The 19,869-nt window shown below is 32.5% G+C and overlaps 1 protein-coding gene across 6 annotated transcripts; it reads left to right on the plus strand.

Moving 5' to 3' along the window:
- Positions 2,402–14,795, plus strand: LOC109358648 (exocyst complex component SEC3A-like). 6 transcript variants are annotated; one of them, XM_019603009.1, is made up of 25 exons: positions 2,402–2,703; positions 4,051–4,121; positions 4,793–4,873; positions 5,042–5,109; positions 5,197–5,299; positions 5,901–6,049; positions 6,796–6,913; positions 7,377–7,481; positions 8,131–8,232; positions 8,314–8,465; positions 8,897–8,909; positions 9,004–9,084; positions 9,188–9,262; positions 10,251–10,424; positions 10,506–10,641; positions 10,749–10,813; positions 11,388–11,558; positions 11,654–11,733; positions 12,301–12,382; positions 12,501–12,598; positions 12,722–12,830; positions 12,924–12,992; positions 13,526–13,591; positions 13,679–13,768; positions 14,535–14,795. In XM_019603009.1, exons 1-25 carry the CDS (start codon positions 2,529–2,531, stop codon positions 14,643–14,645), a joined length of 2,544 nt encoding a protein of 847 aa, XP_019458554.1. In that variant the 5' UTR covers positions 2,402–2,528; the 3' UTR covers positions 14,646–14,795. The 6 variants fall into 6 exon arrangements, with proteins under 6 accessions (XP_019458554.1, XP_019458553.1, XP_019458552.1 ...); XM_019603008.1 differs by having other exon boundaries at positions 8,314–8,451; positions 8,781–8,909; positions 10,764–10,813; XM_019603007.1 differs by having other exon boundaries at positions 2,403–2,703; positions 8,314–8,451; positions 8,781–8,909; positions 12,301–12,386; positions 12,505–12,598.

Below are 19,869 nucleotides of genomic sequence, written 5' to 3' on the forward strand. Positions count from 1 at the left end.
CCGCAAAATCTTCTAAAATGTTCAACAAAATTTAAGAATGACAAACTTGGTACCAATAATTGTGATTGTGCAACAGTTCAACAAAATTTAAGAATGACAAATTCTAAAATGTTCATCAGTTTTATGGTTTAAACCAGAACCGCTTACACCCCTAATAATTGGGACTTCCATAAGTTGTATGCAACAGTTCATATCCTGAAATATTTAATTTTGTTATTATATTATCACATTAGTCAATAACCAAAATGATATATTTATACTTTGCATTAAGATGTTAGGGTAAAACACTAAGGTCGTAATCGTTTATACTTTTTTTATAAGCATTTTTTAAAATCACAATTGCAATTTTCAACTTTTGTAATGTGTGAGATTGTGCTTAGAAAGGTGAGAGATTTTTTATATTAATATTGAATTAATTGGAAAAAAAATTGTTTTTATATTTATTTTTTTGGATGGATTGATTATCCATTCAAATGGATATAACCATAAATATTCATTGGATATAATGGATGGATTTGAATTCATCTATTATCAACATCATCCATTGGATTATATCCATTAATTCTAATATATGAATTTAGATGGATTTAATTTGAATGAATTTTGGATTATGAATAATTTTGTCACCCCTAGTAATCAGTATGATTTATTAGGAAGTGTGTCTATAAACCGAGTTCACATCTTTATGGGTTGCATGTTCTTTTGAAGTTTTTGTTAAACACATGTTTAGATTTGTGTTAGGGTAGCATCTACAACATATCTCAGCATGAGAACCAGGAGATAGTCATTTATATTAAAATGAGATTATTGGTCAAATAAAGTAGGGTAGGATATGTCTGATTGGTAATTGATAAATATGAATGATTATAATATTTATACAGTATAAAATCTATATTGCAAAGATTTACATACATCTACTCCATCATTTACTAAAAGTTAATCATAATTAAATATCAATGGTGAATAATACAATTATAGTGTATAAAACTCATACACTATTAATATATATATCTTTTTCTCATATTTATATACTTTTAATGCAGTATATTATCAGTAATTATATTAATTTTTGAAAAGTCAATTATAATTAAATTAAATGATGATTAATATACTACTGGTGTATAATATATATTATTGGTGCATATAACTTTTTTTCAATCTGAATTTCAGTTGTAGTGGAATCTAATTGACAAAGATCTAATTCAATTAGCTTGGGAGGCGCCTAGAGTAAAATATTACATGTCAAGAATCGAGTGTCACATATTAATGATGACTACATATGATAAAATGAACATTATTTCTGCAAAAAATGCGAGATGGACATCCATATTTCTCCCATTAGCCTATTATGCCCAACTAGCCCATTTTTCTAGGGAACATTTCAAACGGGTTACGTGGATGGCCTGGGGGCGAGTTAGACTCCTCTCTATTAATGGAGAGATAAGTTAGGGAAAAATACACTAAAAATTTAATAGGTAATGACATTTATGACCTTTACTTTTCATTGAAATTGCAATTTTGGCCTTAAAAATACACTACAAAGTATAACTTACCTCTCCATTAATGGAGAGGAGTCTTACTCCATGAGGGCATAACATTATTTAGTCCAAGCTGTCCAAATGAACCAAACAGCCTAAGAATTAGGCATTTGTGTCTGCAGAATTGCAGTGTGTAGACCAAAATGCAATTCAGGCCAAAATGCTAAAATGAGAATTGTAGTGTACTTGAAACCAAACTATTAAATATTAGAGAATAAATAATTGGAAAGAACATGAAGAGAAGGAATGAAGAAGAGAAAGATTCTTGGGTTATAAACATTATTAATAATAAGAAGGAACATGAATAGAAGGAATGAAGAAGATACAAATAACTTTGAGTTGTTTCAAGCTTTGTTTTTATTTTTTAGTCCCTCCTCTTTGTTTGTATTTTTTTATTCTTTTGCAGATTCACATAACTGTGGCTTGTATAATAACTGTAGTTGTTTCAAGCTTTTAGTAGTGCCTTTCCTTTTACTTCTGTGAGATAATTTTATCTCCAACTTGATTTGGAACATCTCACCAAGTTAGTCTACATGTAACAGCTACTGCACCATGTTCTCTTATTCCCCGCCACTGGCCGCCTAAAAGCATATACTTGGGGGTGTATGGTAGAACGGTAGAACAATTTTAAAATGGACTCCCCATTGGAGTGAAGGATTTCAAAATGGACTAACAGTCTTGTGCTAAACAAAAGAATAATATTTACAACGACATTAGTCCTCTTTGCATATATAATGGTCTATAGTTGTCATATTTTTATTAAAATAAAATAAAACAATTGAAAATAAAAATGAGTCTCAGACAAGTGATAGAAAAGTAAAAGGATGGACACAAGTACAAAACACACTAACTCAAAAGGAAAGAAATCAAAAAAGTCCAACTAGTCAACTGTTATTTATTTCACATTTTTTTAGTGTCTTCGTCTTTGTATCAAACACATTTCTTCTCTCCCAATTCATAAAAAGAGAAGAAGCTTTGTGATCAGAAGCCATGGCGAAATCAAGTGCTGATGATATTGAACTTCGTCGAGCTTGCGTATCTGCAATTGATGATCCAACACAGAAGATCATCATTTCAATTCGCGTTTCTATGAGTCGCGGGATCTTCACAAAATCCTCCAAGCTTGGTCATCAAATGGCAAAGCCTAGGGTTCTCGCTCTCTTCAGTTACTATTTCTCATCTCTATCTTTTTACTTCAACTTCCAATTTAACTGTTATTTACAGTTGCTGCTGTGATTTTGATTTGTATTTTTTATTCTGAGATTTGATGAGTGTTTTGAGATTTGAATAGATGTTAAGTTTTTACTCATTTGGTGTGAATTCATTGGCTTGTTATAACAATACTTGGGGGCTTGATTGTGTAAAAGAACTTACCTAGCAAAGACAAGTTTGGTTTAGTGTTAGAAACTTCAGCATTGTGTAAAGAAGAGGACTTAGACTGTGGTTGGAGTTGGATATTTAATTATGAATGGAATGAAATAGAGCAGGACGAATATACTGTATTGTTGTTTGGATATTTTATGATGGAATATAAATATCAGACGGAATGGACTCCATTTCATGCTACTTAATACTGGAACTTAGTATAATGTTGTTCCGTTCCTTTGATTTATATCATTACAAAGATAACATTAGGGTTTTTTTGTGAGATGATTTTTGGAGGGAAAAGAAGGAAAATGAAAGGCTTGAAATGTATTGTGCAAATAGTTCATATTCAAGTGGACGCCTCCAAGGCATGTGGGGTTACATGAGCGTAAGTGGTTTTAATATAATGTATGTTTGGTCTTAATTAATTTTTATGGAAAATGACTATTTCCCTTTTCTCCCCAGAAGCTTTCAAGTAAGTTTTTATAAATTATTACAGTAGCTGAACAATAGAGGATCCTTAATGTATATAATAGTGCATTGGATTTTATGTTGCATGGGTATCGCTCATAAGTCATAAGGTAGTCATAAGTGGTTCTGACATATTGCATGTTTAGTTTTAATTAAATTTCGGGGGAAATGACCTCTATTTTTGTTACAACGAATAAAATAAATTTATATTGAATAAATAGATAAATATATAAGTTACAGAGATACACACACATATATTAATATATATATATATATATTGAATTATTATATACTAACTATTAAAAAGAGATAATAAAAAATCCTCAAATTTCACATTCTTGCTAAATTTTAATTATATGCTGTTTTGAATGCAAAATAAGTTAATAATACATTATGATTTTCTTTGCTGAACAAAAAGAGATAATTACAGTAAACAAGATGATGTCTTGTGAAGTTAACCTCCCTTTGGATTTGGAAGCCTAGGTCTTTTTATTATTATTATTGAATTGGTATTCTTGTGATATATCTTGTTGGGTCTTCAATTGTTTGGCTGTAAAACTCATTTTAAGGAAGGTAAGTGACTATATGTGGTGTCTTCTACATGTGTTAACCCTGTCATGGTTTGTTAAATTCTGCATTTGTACTGTTGTTGGTGACAACCTGATGCTTCCTGCAGCACAATCAAAAGGTCACAGCACAACTGCTTTTCTTCGAGTTTTGAAATATTCTACAGGAGGGGTTCTTGAGGTATTTGATGCTCATCCAACTTATCTTCAATGAAGTTAGCATAGACTCCTGCTATAGGTTATAACCACAAGAATTAGAAAATAAATTATGCAACATATAATTCTCGTTCTTCAGTACATAGCTGTCCTTTGCTGTATTACTGTTAGGTGTTGGTCTGTAGGTGTAAGGTAAAGCACATGATGCATCCTCATGCAAAGCCTGAATCCCCCAATCACTTAGAGATAGGATATTAAATTTGTGGGGTATGGGGTGAGTATTTCACTTTGCATAAGCTTGACACAATGGAGGGTTATCTTACTATAACATTATGCGAAACAAAACCTAAAAGTAAGCTGTTGTGGCACAAGAAATGGCTTTTACATCTTGGAGTATATTTTGCAATTTTATATTCCTTGCTACTTTTACCAATCTCATTTATAGGAGTTGAAGAATCTGATTTTTATTTCCTTCCTCCTAATGCCTAGATGTTTTTTAGGAAATCTTCTAGGTTATGTACAAAAGAAACAGATAAACTGAAACTAGATTGTTAATACTTCAATGTAAATGTTAATATAGTATTTTTTTCTCAATGGATTTCTTTTTCTGTAATGTCGGTAGTCATCTTTTTTCTTATCTGTGAAGTTAACTTGGTTGGTGGCGGCTATTGTGAATAAAATATCTTGAACTTGCAGCCTGCAAAACTATACAAGCTGAAGCACCTCTCAAAAGTGGAAGTTATAACTAATGATCCCAGCGGATGTATGTTTACACTGGTAAAGTTCAATATTCGAAGAGATCTTTATGTTCTAACTCTAAACAGATTGTTCCAAGTTTTGTGCGCAGTTGCAATATGAGAAGCAACTATTCCATATTTGAAGTCGTTTCTTGATATCTTCTGACTAGTTATTAGTTTCATTAACTGATGAATGTATATTTTGTAGGGATTTGATAACCTTAGAAGTCAGAGTGTGGCTCCTCCTCAGTGGACAATGCGCAGTATTGATGACAGGTCAGATCATCGAGAGAAAGGATAATCTAAACATGAAACTTTAGTGGTGAGTAAAGTTTTCTCATAGTGTCTATCGCTTTCTTGTAGGAATCGCCTCCTTCTCTGCATCTTAAACATCTGCAGAGATGTGTTGGGTCACCTTCCTAAGGTTGTTGGTATAGATGTTGTGGAGATGGCTCTCTGGGCTAAGGTGCATATGATGGTTTTCTATTCTCTTAATTTTAGTGCTTCTTTAAATTCAAGTAGTTGGCATTCTGTAATGAATATTTTATGAATTCCTTGCTTAATAAATAGTTACTTTTTATTACTTTCTTTGGTGTGTGACTTAACTCATCAGTGGTTATTAATTAAGTCCATGCTTTCAATCTGAGGATGTTAAACTCTAACTATATGTCTGTAAGATTTTGACTAGAGGGAAGAGGTGTAGGGAAAGGGAAGGGAAAAGAAGGGAGATGCTGTAGGGGATTTACTTCCCCTTGTTTGGTGTTACAGCTTAGCAGAGGGGTTGTCCATATTTAATTTAAATAAGTTGTTTCCTCTTCTTGCCTGCCAATTCAAGAGGTAAGAATTTTGGGGCTTTGAGGGGATTACACCCCCTCTGCATTTTCTCCTTAAAGTTCTCGCAGACAAGGTTATATTTTCCTTTCCCTGCTCACCTGCCATCCAAACAAACGTATGAATAAGCTTGATTTTCTATCTGTCTGAACTTCTTACCTCAGTGATTAATTGCAGTTAATAATCGTAGACTTTTGTCTTTACTATTTAGCTATTTTCAAAAAAATCTGAAATAGGAAAACAGACCCTCAGTTTCTACTCCAAGGAATGTGCAAGATGGTGGTCCTGTTGCATTTGCTGTTCCTGAGACCGAGTTGAAAGTCAATTTCGAAAAGGAACTTGTCTCCCAGGCAGAGGAGGAGGAGATGGAGGCTCTTTTGGGAAGGTAGGTGCTATTCTTCTTTGTCTTAAATGGTATTGAGGTTAACATTTATGATGAGTAATATTATAGTTGAATTAACATCTCTGTTATCATAAATCACTGGCTTGAGTTCTTAAACCCGAGGGAGTAGATTGGTCTTCTCTAATAAATTTTGGGTCAAATTTTATGATTAACATCGATACATGGACCAACAAGGTGTTGGTCTAGTGGTGTAAGACCCCATTTGATCCCCAGATAGGCTAAAAAGGTCAAAGTTTTGATTTTTGAGAGTGAAACTTGTTGGGAGGGGTAGCTACACACCCCGAAAGGGATTACTTCCTTGCCCATAGGGTGAGGGGATACCCTTGATTATACAAAAAAAAAAAAAAAAACATCGATACATGGACTAATGTCTTAATCTTTTCGGATAGTTGGTCATTGAAATTGTATCAGAGCCTCTATGATTAAGTGATATGGTGTTCAATCCTTCTTGACTTCATTCTTCTAACTAAAAGTCAAGTTTCTGCATTGTCCATGCTTCACGCCCAATGGACTCTTGCTTGAGGGGTGTTGAATGTAAAAGCATTCATAAGCTTTCACCAAGTAGAATTTTGGTTATTGACTAACACAATGGTTTTAACATGTTTGAAAAACTTCAAATGAAAATAATTATGTCAGTTGGACAAATGCATAAGTCAGTTTTGTTTAACAACATATTCTTTCACTTGCAAATATGCAGTGCTAAATTGTTGAATTTTTGGAATGTGCAGTTATGTCATGGGTATCGGGGATGCAGAGGCATTTTCGGAAAGGTTGAAGAGAGAGCTCCAGGCTCTAGAAGCAGCAAATGTGCATGCCATTTTAGAAAATGAACCTTTGATGGATGAGGTATAGCTATTCTTTGAGTAGATGGCTGATATTGTCTTCTTGTTTTCTGTATATTCACAAAAAACCCTTGATTCACATCTTCAATGGCAGCATACTTTTCTATAGGTGTTTGATTTAAATAATTTTATACTGGTGTGGCTCGAATGACAGACTGAACTAAGCATTTAGGTTGTCTAAGCTATGAATTTTCCGTTGTTTAAACACCTTGGATTTTTTACTTTTTTATGAGAGAAACTTTCCCTGATTTTGTGCTTGCTTTAAGCTTCAAATTCTGCTAATATTTGAAGTTGTAACATTATCTTGTTATTGTCACCTTGCAATTAGCTGCTGCAATAACAATAGTGCTCCAGAACAATGATCAGGAAATGCAAATCCATTTCACAAATATCCATACTTCTCATTAGTTTTTTATAATATTTCAATGTGTTTTTATCAAATGGCTATGCTAATTTGTGCCTCGCAGGTTATGCAAGGGCTTGAATCAGCAACAATTTGTGTGGAAGACATGGATGAGTGGTTAGCCACATTCAATGTGAAACTCCGTCACATGAGAGAGGATATTGAATCAGTAAGGACACAGACCCTTCAAAATGGGAATATAGTTTTCCTAGACACAAATTACTTTGTGGCTGTAGGTGTAGTGCTCGCTGCAATCACGGTTCATTTGTAAAAGTTTTCTTTGTTCTTTTTTCATGGCAAAGCCAACTTATGATTAGTCTAGCACATGTTTTTAATTTTAATGATGCGACCTCTGCCCCCGGCATTTAATAAATCAAACATGTTAATGATTTTGGCATTACTCATTTTGTTTTCTCTATTGTATAGGCTCATATTTTTTTATCTTGAAATAAACATCCCAAGTGATTACCAAACACCCCCTCCTGATATTTGTGTTAGCTAGGAAACAATTACCTAACTTTATTATGATGCTAAACTGCCAGTTTAATCTGGAATAGAATACTTAGTAGCTTTGTCGAATCTTGGGCGAGTGTAGTTCATGGCACCTTTGGTTAGATCTTCCTTCAGAATTTATAACTATACTGTTTCGGGATCTGGTTGTTACCTTTGAAAAGCTGGGTGCTATGATAGTTTCTATGTGCTTTATATCTGATATTTCAGTTTTGGTTGGCTTGCTTCTCTAGGTTAGTAGTTGATTTAATTTTTTATTTAGGATACTGATCCCTTTATATTCTGTCCATACTTTTTCTGATGTCCAGATAGAAACCCGCAATAACATGTTGGTGATGCAATCGGTTAATAACAAGTGTGTCATCGAGGAACTTGATAAGCTTCTTGAGCGATTGTGTGTCCCTTCTGAGGTATGCCTTCATAAGTGAATTGTCTCCTAGTTTGAGCTCAATAAACCTAACTTGTACTTATTTTAATGATGTAATGTTTAGTACGCAGCCTCTTTGACTGGAGGTTCTTTTGATGAAGCTCGAATGCTTCAGAATGTAGAAGCATGTGAGTGGTTAACTAGTGCCTTGCATGGTATTGAAGCACCTAATCTAGACCCTGCATACGCAAACATGAGAGCTGTATGTTCCCTTCTGTATCTCCCATTAAAAATCATCTGTTAAAGCAAGTTGATCATGATTTAGCCATTAAGGACACAAAATTACATGCGGGACACAGAATGCCTGTTTTATTTTATACAAAAGCATTAAAAGAAAATTTTCTAAGATGACAGGTATGATTATATTCATTAGTTTCTACCAATTTTGTTGGTTCGATAGAATCTGTATGAGGTACTATGAATTTGAGATCATAAAGCAAAGAGAGGGTACTCTGGCTTTTGTCAGTATGGCAAATATGTACAAAACTAGGAAGTCTTCTTTTTTAATGGTGTTCCTGCCTCTTCCCATAGGTTAAAGAGAAGCGTGCAGAACTTGAAAAACTAAAATCTACCTTTGTGAGGAGAGCTTCTGAGTTCTTGAGAAATTACTTTTCTAGTTTGGTTGACTTCATGATAAGTGATAAAAGTTACTTTTCTCAGGTATTTTCTGTAAATTTGTATACTATTGTTTCCTTTGTTTTAAGGTTTTGGTTGGAATTTTTTGGTATCACCTTTGTCTACTTGATCTAAACAGCGGGGACAGTTGAAGAGACCTGATCATGCTGACCTGCGGTACAAGTGCAGAACATATGCGCGTCTTCTGCAGCATTTAAAGGTTATAACCTACAATTTTGTGTTCAAATTTTTGTTTTGCGTGCATATATTTTTTGTGTGGTTTCCTTTGTTCTCTCGTAAATTCTCTTCTTGTGCACTCACAGAGTCTTGATAAGAATTCCTTGGGTCCATTGAGAAAAGCATATTGCAGTTCTCTAAACTTGCTTCTTCGTAGAGAGGTATGTGATTACAGCTACCAAGAACCATATTGCTTTTATTTGTTTCTTAATTGTCTGGAGCTAAATTATTGCTATGACTTGCTCTTTTATCTTAGTATGAACCAAGAAGTAAACATTCAGCACGTGAAAGAGTGTTAGTTAATGTGATTATTATTATCAAGGGCAAGGAAGGTTTTGAGTTTTCCAAGAATAAAAATCAAAATTTTCAAATTATTCCTTCTTGACTATCTTCTGATTGAACAAACATAAAATTGTAACTCATTTCAGCTTATCAAAGTTGCTAACGTTGTGCTAGTTCAGGTTGTAGCACATTAATAGTTTTAAGATTTGTCTGACCAGGCAGAAGTCTAGATGGGATTATTGTGGATGCAATCGTGGGGATTAAGTTGTGTTTCTCTTTTACCTTGAGTATTGTCTAGTTGGCATTTTGTTTAAGCCTCTGTGCATATAACCTTTTAACCTCTCAAGCCCACTTCCACCTAGGCTTTGTTAAACATTAGGGTTGCATTCTCCTTACCTTGTATGTGAGTATCGGCTGAAGCTAGGGATCCTGGACTGTTTGCTCTATGCCAAATAGGAGACTTGTAATAAGGAGTGAGCAAGGGAAATTGAAGTTACAGTTGTGACTTGTGCATTTTTTGTTTTCTTCCTGGCAAAAACTAATATTCTTTTGTATTACGAAGAAAAATGTCATTTTTCCCATTCACTATCTTTTAAAAGAGGTATCAGCAGCAAACAAGATTTTTACCTCTATCATTGTTTAACTAGTGGGAGGACAGGTGTAATTTTACTTAACCTGGAGTAGCTTTGTAGACACTTGAATAGCAGATTCTCCAACTTTAGTTTTCTACTTTATAATCATTTTCTGGTCATCCTTAACTGGAGATCAGTAAGTTTTGATTGTGATTTGGTCTTTCACAAGAAGATTTTTCTACTTGTTCTTAATGCTTCAGTAGGCAGATGGAGTCTAATGTTTCATCCTTTACAGGCCCGTGAGTTTGCAAATGAACTTCGTGCTAGTACTAAAGCATCCAGAAATCCAACTGTTTGGCTTGAAGGGTCCACAGGTTCTGGTCAGAATGCAAATGCTACTGATACTTCTACAGTCTCTGATGCATATGCAAAGATGCTCACAATTTTTATCCCACTTCTGGTGGATGAGGTGAAAGTCTGATCTTCATTCATTTTGAAAACTAGCATGTCTGCAAATTTTCAAATTTGTAATTCATGGCTTACATTGCAGAGTTCTTTTTTTGCACACTTCATGTGCTTCGAAGTTCCTACACTTGTTCCACCAGGAGGTGTTGCTGATGGCAATAAAGCTGGATATAATGATGATTTGGGAATTATGGACATCAATGAGAATGATAGCAAATCTGGTGCAGATACCTGACTTTCTGCAAATAGTTTTTCTGCACTTTCAATTATAGTTGGGTTCCATCTGTTGCTATCAATTTTTCTGGAATTTAACTATTCATTTTTGTAGGTAAAACTTCTGCAGAGCTTGCAGCTTTAAATGAATCACTTCAGGACTTGCTTAATGGAATTCAAGTATGTATAAAAACCCGCTCTATATTACTTTGAATCTACTTCTTTGCTTCTGATATTTGTGGGATGAAGCAATTTGAGTCCTCAGAGTCATGGATGAGCATGTTGGAGAGAGAATAGTATTTGGTTTTTTATGATAAGATTTAAGTTTATTCTTATGTGTCTTTCTCTGTCTGACATAACTGTCATGTCGCACAAGATGATCCAGATCCAGGATAGCGCGCTGAAGCCGTATGTGGCTTAAGTCTCAACCCTTCCCCTTAGCAACAGTGAGAATATTATTTTCTTGCGTATTTCTGGTTGCTTAATAGCAACAAGAGTGCACTAACTCTGTAGACAAGTTTTTAAATGGATGAGGCGTAGGCCTTTAAGATGCCAACATAAGATTTAGCCTATTTTTTTATTTAACTTATTTGACCTGTTTATAAGCTTAATATAATCTATTTGATTTTATGATCAGGACTGAGCAAAATTTTGTCCCTTATAATTGTGGCCAATTTTGAATGAGTTGCATGCTATGATTTATTATATTATGCTCATAGATTTTACAACTGCAAACTACGTTATATGATTCCAGGAAGACTTTTATGCTGTTGTGGATTGGGCGTACAAGATTGATCCTTTACGCTGTATATCAATGCATGGAATTACAGAACGTTATCTCTCTGGTCAGAAAGCCGACGCAGCCGGATTTGTGCGCCTTTTGCTTGGTAACCTGAAGTCTAGGATATCTGTGCAGTTCAGTCGTGTAGGTGTCAGCATTATGAAAAATACCAATTTACCATGTGCACTTTAAGATTGAGACACTAATCCAAATCACTGAATTGGAAATCTTTTTTGCAGTTTGTTGATGAAGCTTGCCATGAACTTGAAAGAAATGAGCGCACTATTCGCCAAATGGGTGTCCTGTCCTACATCCCCAGGTGAAGTGAATTCTTGTTTACCTTTTCCCCTTCTCCAAAGAAATAGTGAGTTCTTTTCAAGAATGGTAGTAAAGTTGTAGGCCTCTGGATGTGATTGAATTAGTAAGTAGGATTTGAAATCTATGACTGTGGACGTGATTGAACTTTCTAAATCTAGTTCCACACACATATGCATTATATGTAGACCTTAATAACCTCTATACATCATATAGTTGGTCTTAGATAATTTATCATCATTGTATACATATGCATGAAAATAAGGGTGGAAATGACACCTGTGTAACAGTTGATGTACTTGCAAATAAAGCCTTTTTAAAATGATTTTAACTAATCTGGCGAGTGAATTGTAGCTAATTATCAAGTGGTAAATGCTTTCAGTTGCTTGAAAATCATATTATTCACGAATTTAAATATAAGCCGAAGGAGTAAAAGTTATATACTTATACCTGCTGCTATTTACTTTCTAGTTTGAATTTTTTTCTATTAAATGAACTTTCTACTTTGGATTTTGTCTCAACTTCAAGTGTTTCTTAATAGTTGATTTTAAAATGCAATCTTTTTTCATAGATTTGCAACCCTTGCAACTCAGATGGAGCAGTACATTTCAGGACAGTCTAGGGATTTGGTTGACCAATCATACACTACATTTGTAAGTAATTCCATTAAAACTGTCTAGTTTATGATTCCTTAATAATTTTTTTCCTAGTTTATGGTGGAACCATTATTGGTGTTATATAATATTTGTGTGGGTATGCTCTGCTTGACAGGTAGGCATAATGTTTGTGACTTTGGAAAAAATTGCTCAAACAGATCCGAAATATGCAGATATGTTTCTACTAGAAAACTATGCTGCCTTTCAGAATAGGTAAGTTTTTCCCTTTTAACCCCATCAAGGGGAATCTGTTTTAATTCTTCACTTTTTATGAAGTTCATTTCGAAAAGAATGACAGCTTCCATTTTCACTGGTTTTTTGGTTCATTTTACTCAGTTTGTATGAGCTCGCCAACATTGTGCCCATTTTGGCCAAGTTTTATCATCAAGCCAGTGAAGCCTATGAACAAGCTTGTACGCGGCATATTAGCATGATTATATACTATGTGAGTAGTTGATTTTCTATCTTGTTCTCAACCGCACTTGAATTGATAGCCTGTATGACTCAACTCATTATACCTTTTTTTCTCCTTGGAAAGCAATTTGAACGTCTTTTCCAGTTTGCTAGAAGGATTGAAGACTTGATGTTCACTGTTCCACCTGAAGAGGTTAGCATTTATAATTCTTTTTGGCTAATCCTACATAGCCTCATGCTATGCAGCATCTCATCTTTTATCAAACAAACTCTTTGCTATGTTTCATTGTTATTCCATGCTTGTGGAAAAGTAAAGGTGGAGTTACCTAATTATGCTCGTCAACAATATGGTGCATGTAGATGCTAAGCGGTAGCTCATCCTACCTTCCAAAAAAGCAGAAATAGTGATTATTTTTAGATTCTACTTATTTTAAGAACCTTATCCAAACAGTTTAAAGTATTTGAATTTCATGAAAAGGTACTTGTTTAGTTGTTTTCTTACAAAAAATACAAATGCACTTGATATCAACTGTACCAGTCCTTTTTGGTATCATGGGCATAAAATACGGAAAAGTGAAACTGTAGTAGATTCTCTAAGTTTACCGATTTGAAGTTTAAACGACCAAAACGCCTAAAAGATATAAAAAAAAAGTTAGACTTTACATTGAGTCTGAACATTTGACTTGAAGTGTCCACAAATTCTATAATGTCTTGCATCCATTTCAGATTCCTTTCCAACTTGGACTGTCAAAAATGGATCTTCGGAAGATGTTAAAATCCAGTTTATCTGGGGTAAGGTTGATTCTTATATATTTTTTTAAAGAAACTTCTCGTTGGGGTATCGCCTTTTGAATCTTATATCTTTGGACTCCTACTTAGGTTGACCAGTCCATTGCTCTGATGTATAAGAAACTACAGAAGAATTTGGTTTCAGAGGAACTGTTACCTTCCTTATGGGACAAATGCAAGGTAAGCTGTACTTAATCTCAATTTGCCAACAAACATACTTTCTTTTTCACAGTAAGAAAGAACCAAAACTTTCTCAACATTTCCAAGGCCAAACTTGAAGTGTCTTATGAGTGCGTATTAAATTTGAATTTTGAAAGTGAGACTATTTCTCATAAAATCATCCAATAGAGCTTGACTAAGATGGTAACTACTTGAGAGGTCAAACTCTTCTAATAATATAGGAACACATAATAAGGTGTGAAAAATGTTCTGCAGCGCTGTAGGTCAAAATTCAATTCACTGAAATCAGCACGACTTAAATAAAATAAAAATTATGGATTCTTCAGAATTTTTAGTTCAAGTGATGCTGGATTTCTACAATGGTATATGTTATGACAGAGACTTAGTAAAAAAAAATTATATTGTGGTGTTGTTTTTCAACAAAAACATTATATGTTGTTACATTTGTTTGTCACACATGTATTTTAATTGAAAAATAATACCACATGAACGAATTGTACCTAAGATTTATCCTATATGTTATTGAGAAAGAAAAGCCAGGCCTGAAAAAGTTCAATGTTGCATGGTCTAGATTAAAACATGATCCGAAGGGAATAGAGTTTTTTTATTTTTTTTTATTGATGCTTGCACAATCTTTCAATCACAAACTGCTCAGGTGGGGTACCTTAACTCACATGCAATCGACAATTGTCAAAAAGATTGTAAAAGTAAATAGAAAAGGTATGACAGTGAAGGATTCCTCATTGTTTCCTCAAAATTATTGCAGAAGGAATTCCTTGACATGTATGAAGGTTTTGCTCAACTTGTGGCCAAGATTTACCCCACTGAAAATATCCCTTCTGTAGCTGAGATGAGAGAACTTTTAGCTTCCTTGTAAATTTGTCTTTGTTGATTTATTTCTTCCCCTCTTATTTGAGGTATAATCTTTCTTTCCTTGTATGCAATTTATTTTATTTATTCAATTACTAAATCTACAATAAATATAAAATCATCTCCCTATCACACATAACATAACACTTCCATTTTGCTGGAGCACCGAAGCACTACGCTGTTTTAGCGGTTGAATTTTTTCTTGGAGGACATAATTGATGCAAAATGACGTCGTAATGAAAATGAGATCTGGAACACTATGCATAAATTTGATGGGACATTTCTAAGTGCAAACTGCAACGTATGTAACAATGTCACTACTTGAGAAAAATTATATTTAGTAGGAAATATTTAATATGTATTAATTAATAATATAATATTAGTGTTTAACGATGTAAATTGTATTTATATATTAACATAGATTAACTTAAAATACAATATTATAGTCATCATTAACAGGATGTTACAATAATGATGCTATGTGTATCTATAATTATATATATATTCAAGAAGGAATGGTTAGTTCAAGTACTTATACGTTAGAGTATCTCATTATCAGTACTCATCCAATAGTGAGTGTCAAAGGGTTTCCATTACCAACAGGTCCAAAAAAACAAACTTAGACTCAATCTTTTGCAGATTTTATAAACGGTACTTGTGGTCTGAGTAATCATTGCAATCCCTAAGCGTACAAGAATCTAACCTTAATATTGATACTTACTTTTAATTTGAGTTTAGTCAAAGTTTAAAGGTTAACTTTATCTTAAATATAGTCCAAACTAACATTTGAACCTAAAATTAATTACAGAATGAATTAAAACGACACATTCCCTTTTAAGACTTATTATTATTGATAAAATTTGACATAGGGGAGAGTAGCACCCTATCATGTTTGTTCACTTGGCTTGTTCCATCACAATTGGATCCAAATATTGTTGGGTGTAATTAATATTTCTAAAATTAGACTCGATCAATATTGCAGGTTGAATAAAAGACAAACATGACTTGGTCGGCCTCGTGTCATGGTCACCTAGTACTCATGTTTGTACGTGTATATACAAATATGTAAAGAACAATGAAATCTTTTTGATCCAAAGTCGATAACGTATTTTGTTTTAACAACTTATCTGTTAACATAATTTAATATTTAAAATATTTGTGTACAAATAATTTATTGTCACAATGTGTATATAAATAGACTCTCTAATATTTTATAAAATATACATTTATGTAAATCATTAACAAAATATCTAGATATATCATTTCATATATAAAATTATATATTCACAAAAATAAGTAACATTGAGAAAACTTTATCCAAAATGAGAATGCATTATATTTAATCAGATATAGGGCCGAGTTTATTTTAAAAGTTAGCTAGATCAACATTCAGGGTCGAGTTACCTTCATGTCTTAGGCCGAGTTTAGGTTCAAAAAATAACTCAAACAAAATTTAGGGTCAAGTTAGGGCAAGTTTTACTCAGTTCATGATCACCCTTACTTTAACATATGGAATGATGTATATGCAAGTATTTTTTGTAAATTATTTATATATATATATATATATATATATGTGTGTATATGGAGAGATTATAGAATATTGACATGCAAAACAATATAGACATTGCAATAATAAATCATTTGTAATAATGCCCTAAAAATTAGCAAAACCAAGTGAAAGATATGAGTAAATTGATTGTTGAAACTAAATACACTATCTACTTTAGGATTGAGAATCACTATCTATTTGGACACAATTGAACATACATGTAAAAACAGAAACCTTAAGTGAACAAGGACGACTTGAGCTACATAATATTTGTTTCTTATCTAGTCCTAAATATTGACTGATCTTGAATTCGAATATAACCCTATATTTGAATATGTGAAATCATATACCAATCTTTGAATGGGTCAAGTCGAGTAAGCATACATAAGAGGACACTATTTCAATAGTTATAAAAAGACTAAGCATAGTGTAGCTTTAACTTTGCTAACACTGTTTTTTTTGTATTTATTTAATGAAAGTGATTGATATGATAGACATTCACATCTAAATTGGTCAATAAAATTATTAAATTGGGTTGTTATAAACATGCAGAAGTGATTATCAAATTTACAAGGATTTACTTGATGCTATCTTTATAACCAAAAATTATTATTTTAAGTTGATTTTAAATTGGGTTTAATTGGTTTGAATATGCTAATTAATTAAAAGTAGTTGGGTCAAACTATTAGAATAAAGATGTTGAGATAACTTTAGTACCTATTATTCATATATTTGATTAAATGATATTTATTCACTCGGCTATGATTTTTCACAACAATGAGACTTCAATGGTATTAAAAGCAAATGTATTAGTCATTTTAGTAGTTCGTGAATAAGCTCTATGTCTAACAAGTTGCCCATAACATGAAGAACTATGATCCATGAAATATACATCTATGTCTAGCAACTATGTTTGTGAAATTGAGATTTTATGCAACACCTCGAATGTATTAATCACTAATGTCTTTGTTATATTAGTATATCATTAATATAATTTTATGTCTCGGGGCAATTATACTAACAAAATGGAGATTTATGAACTATTAACATACCTCTATGTCTAACTAGGGTGTTTACAAATTTAGAGTTATAAATCATTGAAATAACTCTATGATTAGTAACTATAACAACAAGATTCAGAATGTGATCAATTGATATAAATATACGTCTAACAATTATATCAATATAATAAACTCTTATAATCATAATTTAAAATGAGATTTCTTCGCGCATCTATAATTACAAAATCATATAAAGAAGTTGTGAATCTCAAAATAAGCATTAAGCACAAGAGATAACTCATAAGAGTCAAAGCGTAATGAATAAACATAAACTTTGAATCTAAGTGTGTACCAATATGAGCATAGGAGAAATTTTGTGTGTACCAATTTGAAGTTTAGTTACACATTGTTATGGTAACTAAACACAAAGATACAAAAAGAGATATTAAGATCATAGGAGGATGAATTACATCCTCAATGTACATAAATTATATCCTCTAATATTTTCATGTTGCTTCTACACCTCAATTTAAGCTAAACTACCCTAAGAACTAAGAGAAAGCTACTACAAAGTGTTCTACCTGAATGTCTATCTAAAATGTCCAATTAGATCCCATTTTAAGGAGTCTTGATACTTATATTTCGCTCAACGCATGAATTTCGCTAGTCGTTACCTTTCGTACAGTCAATGCTCGACCTTTCAGGTAGCCAAGTTGTGCTGGCCGAAATTGCCCAATCATGTTTGGCGCATGCGTTTCGTTGGGCGAATCTAGAACATAAGTTACGTCAACATATTTCCTCAATTTCACCCAGCGCAGATATTGCACGAGGTATGACTTCTGATCATTGTAATTTTCACCCAGTGCAGGGATCGCACTGGGTGTGGCTTCATGGGTCTGTCAGATATGCTGGATGAGACTTTTGCATTGTTCTTGCCTAGAAATTTGACTTTTTGCAATGGTTTTTTCGATTTTGACATGCATAAACACTCTAAAGGGTAAAAATCATCAATTTGCATAATATATTAAGTTTAAGATTAATTCACCAATAGTTAGAGTAATCTATGAGCTAAAGTGCTATAAAAATGATAGTTCAAACATAAGTTTTTTGGTACTTACAACCAGTGTTGTGAGAACCGGACCGTACTAAACAGTCCGACCGGTTTGATCGCTGATCGGACTTGAAAATGACTCTGGTTTACCATTTTAACCAAATGATGGTTGGATCACTTTGGACCAAAAAATTCTAATCCGAATGTGTTAAACTTGGTTAAACCGGATTAACTCGGGAAGTAAACTGGACAATTCACTTAAAAATTAAAAAATGGAACATTACTCTAATCTTTTGTTTTACTCCAGGCCCAAAAAGATGAAGAGACGTTACTTCAACGTAATTATACATGATTATTAATTATATAAAAGTTTACATTTATATATAATTATATATTTATAGATAGGAAATATTAATTATGTATAAAATCATCCGGTCAGATCAAACAGTTTAACCGTTTAAACCTAATACGAGATATATTCTGATTTGACATCCGGCTCGAATTTCACAACATTGCTTAAACACATCATAAAAAATATATAAAAAATGGAATCAAAATTTAATAAATTTTTTAATAAAAACTATTGAAGCTTTTATCATAATTTATAAAATAATTATTGTATGTTGAGAAAGAACTTTCCTAACAAATGATTATGGAGTGAATATTCAATTTAGTCTTTAAAAATTTATGTACCAACTTGATTCCTAAAAATATATAAATTCAGTTTAATACTAAAAAATCAAGAATATAAATTAAAATAATCTCCAATAACGAATAAAACATCAACAAATTAGTTATATAAAATAATAAAAAGATTAATTTAGTTAATATTTAATATGTTTATGCACCAATTTAGGTTTTCTATATTATTATAAAACAAATTGGTTGATGCTAAAAAAATTAATGGACCAATATTTGTAAGAGGTGTAAGTCTTCAGTGAACGTTTTCTATACAAATTTAGTATATTTAGGAAATTCATAAACTCTTTATTTACATTACTATTTTTGGTCCCTCACTTTTTTCTTCCATCACATTAGAATATATGGAAGTATGTTAGAATATCTTAAATTATCTTATACAGAATATTTAGAAAATATTTGAATATCGATAGAATATTATTACCATATATATCTTAAATTTATTAGAGTATCTTATAATTTCTCTTAGTATTGTGATTATCTTATCTTATTATTTATTTTCTTATTTAATTAGGAGTTTAATATTATTATAAATAATGATTATGGTTCTGTATTTCGAAATAAACATAATAATATTACACCACCATTTGAACTGTTATTAATACAAATTATTATTTTAAGCATTTATTTCTCTCAACCCTATAATTTCAACAATGACAATGCCCTTAATGCTTACCCGAAAGAAGCATTACGGCTCACCTAAGGTTCATTATATCTTATATGGACGGAATGATTTGACTGTCAAATTAGACAATAATAAAACTAATATTTATTAATAGGTTCATTATATAACTCAAAAAATCTAATCACATGAGATGGGTGTGTATTTTTTGGTCAGCAGTGAGAACTGAGAAGTGCGCGGCTTGACCTTAAAGTTGAAGATGAACAAAGTTTGGAATAACAAATAGAGAATGAAAATAGAATGTGTACG

This window comes from Lupinus angustifolius, chromosome LG10 (assembly GCF_001865875.1).
Source record: "Lupinus angustifolius cultivar Tanjil chromosome LG10, LupAngTanjil_v1.0, whole genome shotgun sequence".
NCBI classification, from domain to species: domain Eukaryota; kingdom Viridiplantae; phylum Streptophyta; class Magnoliopsida; order Fabales; family Fabaceae; genus Lupinus; species Lupinus angustifolius.

Coding starts and splice junctions, on each gene's coding strand:
- LOC109358648 (XM_019603007.1), top strand. CDS start 2,529: ATGGCGAAATCAAGTGCTGATGATATTGAACTTCGTCGAGCTTGCGTA. Junction 8,233..8,313: donor GATTGTGTGTCCCTTCTGAG/GTATGCCTTCAT, acceptor TGTAATGTTTAG/TACGCAGCCTCTTTGACTGG. Junction 9,263..10,250: donor ACTTGCTTCTTCGTAGAGAG/GTATGTGATTAC, acceptor CATCCTTTACAG/GCCCGTGAGTTTGCAAATGA.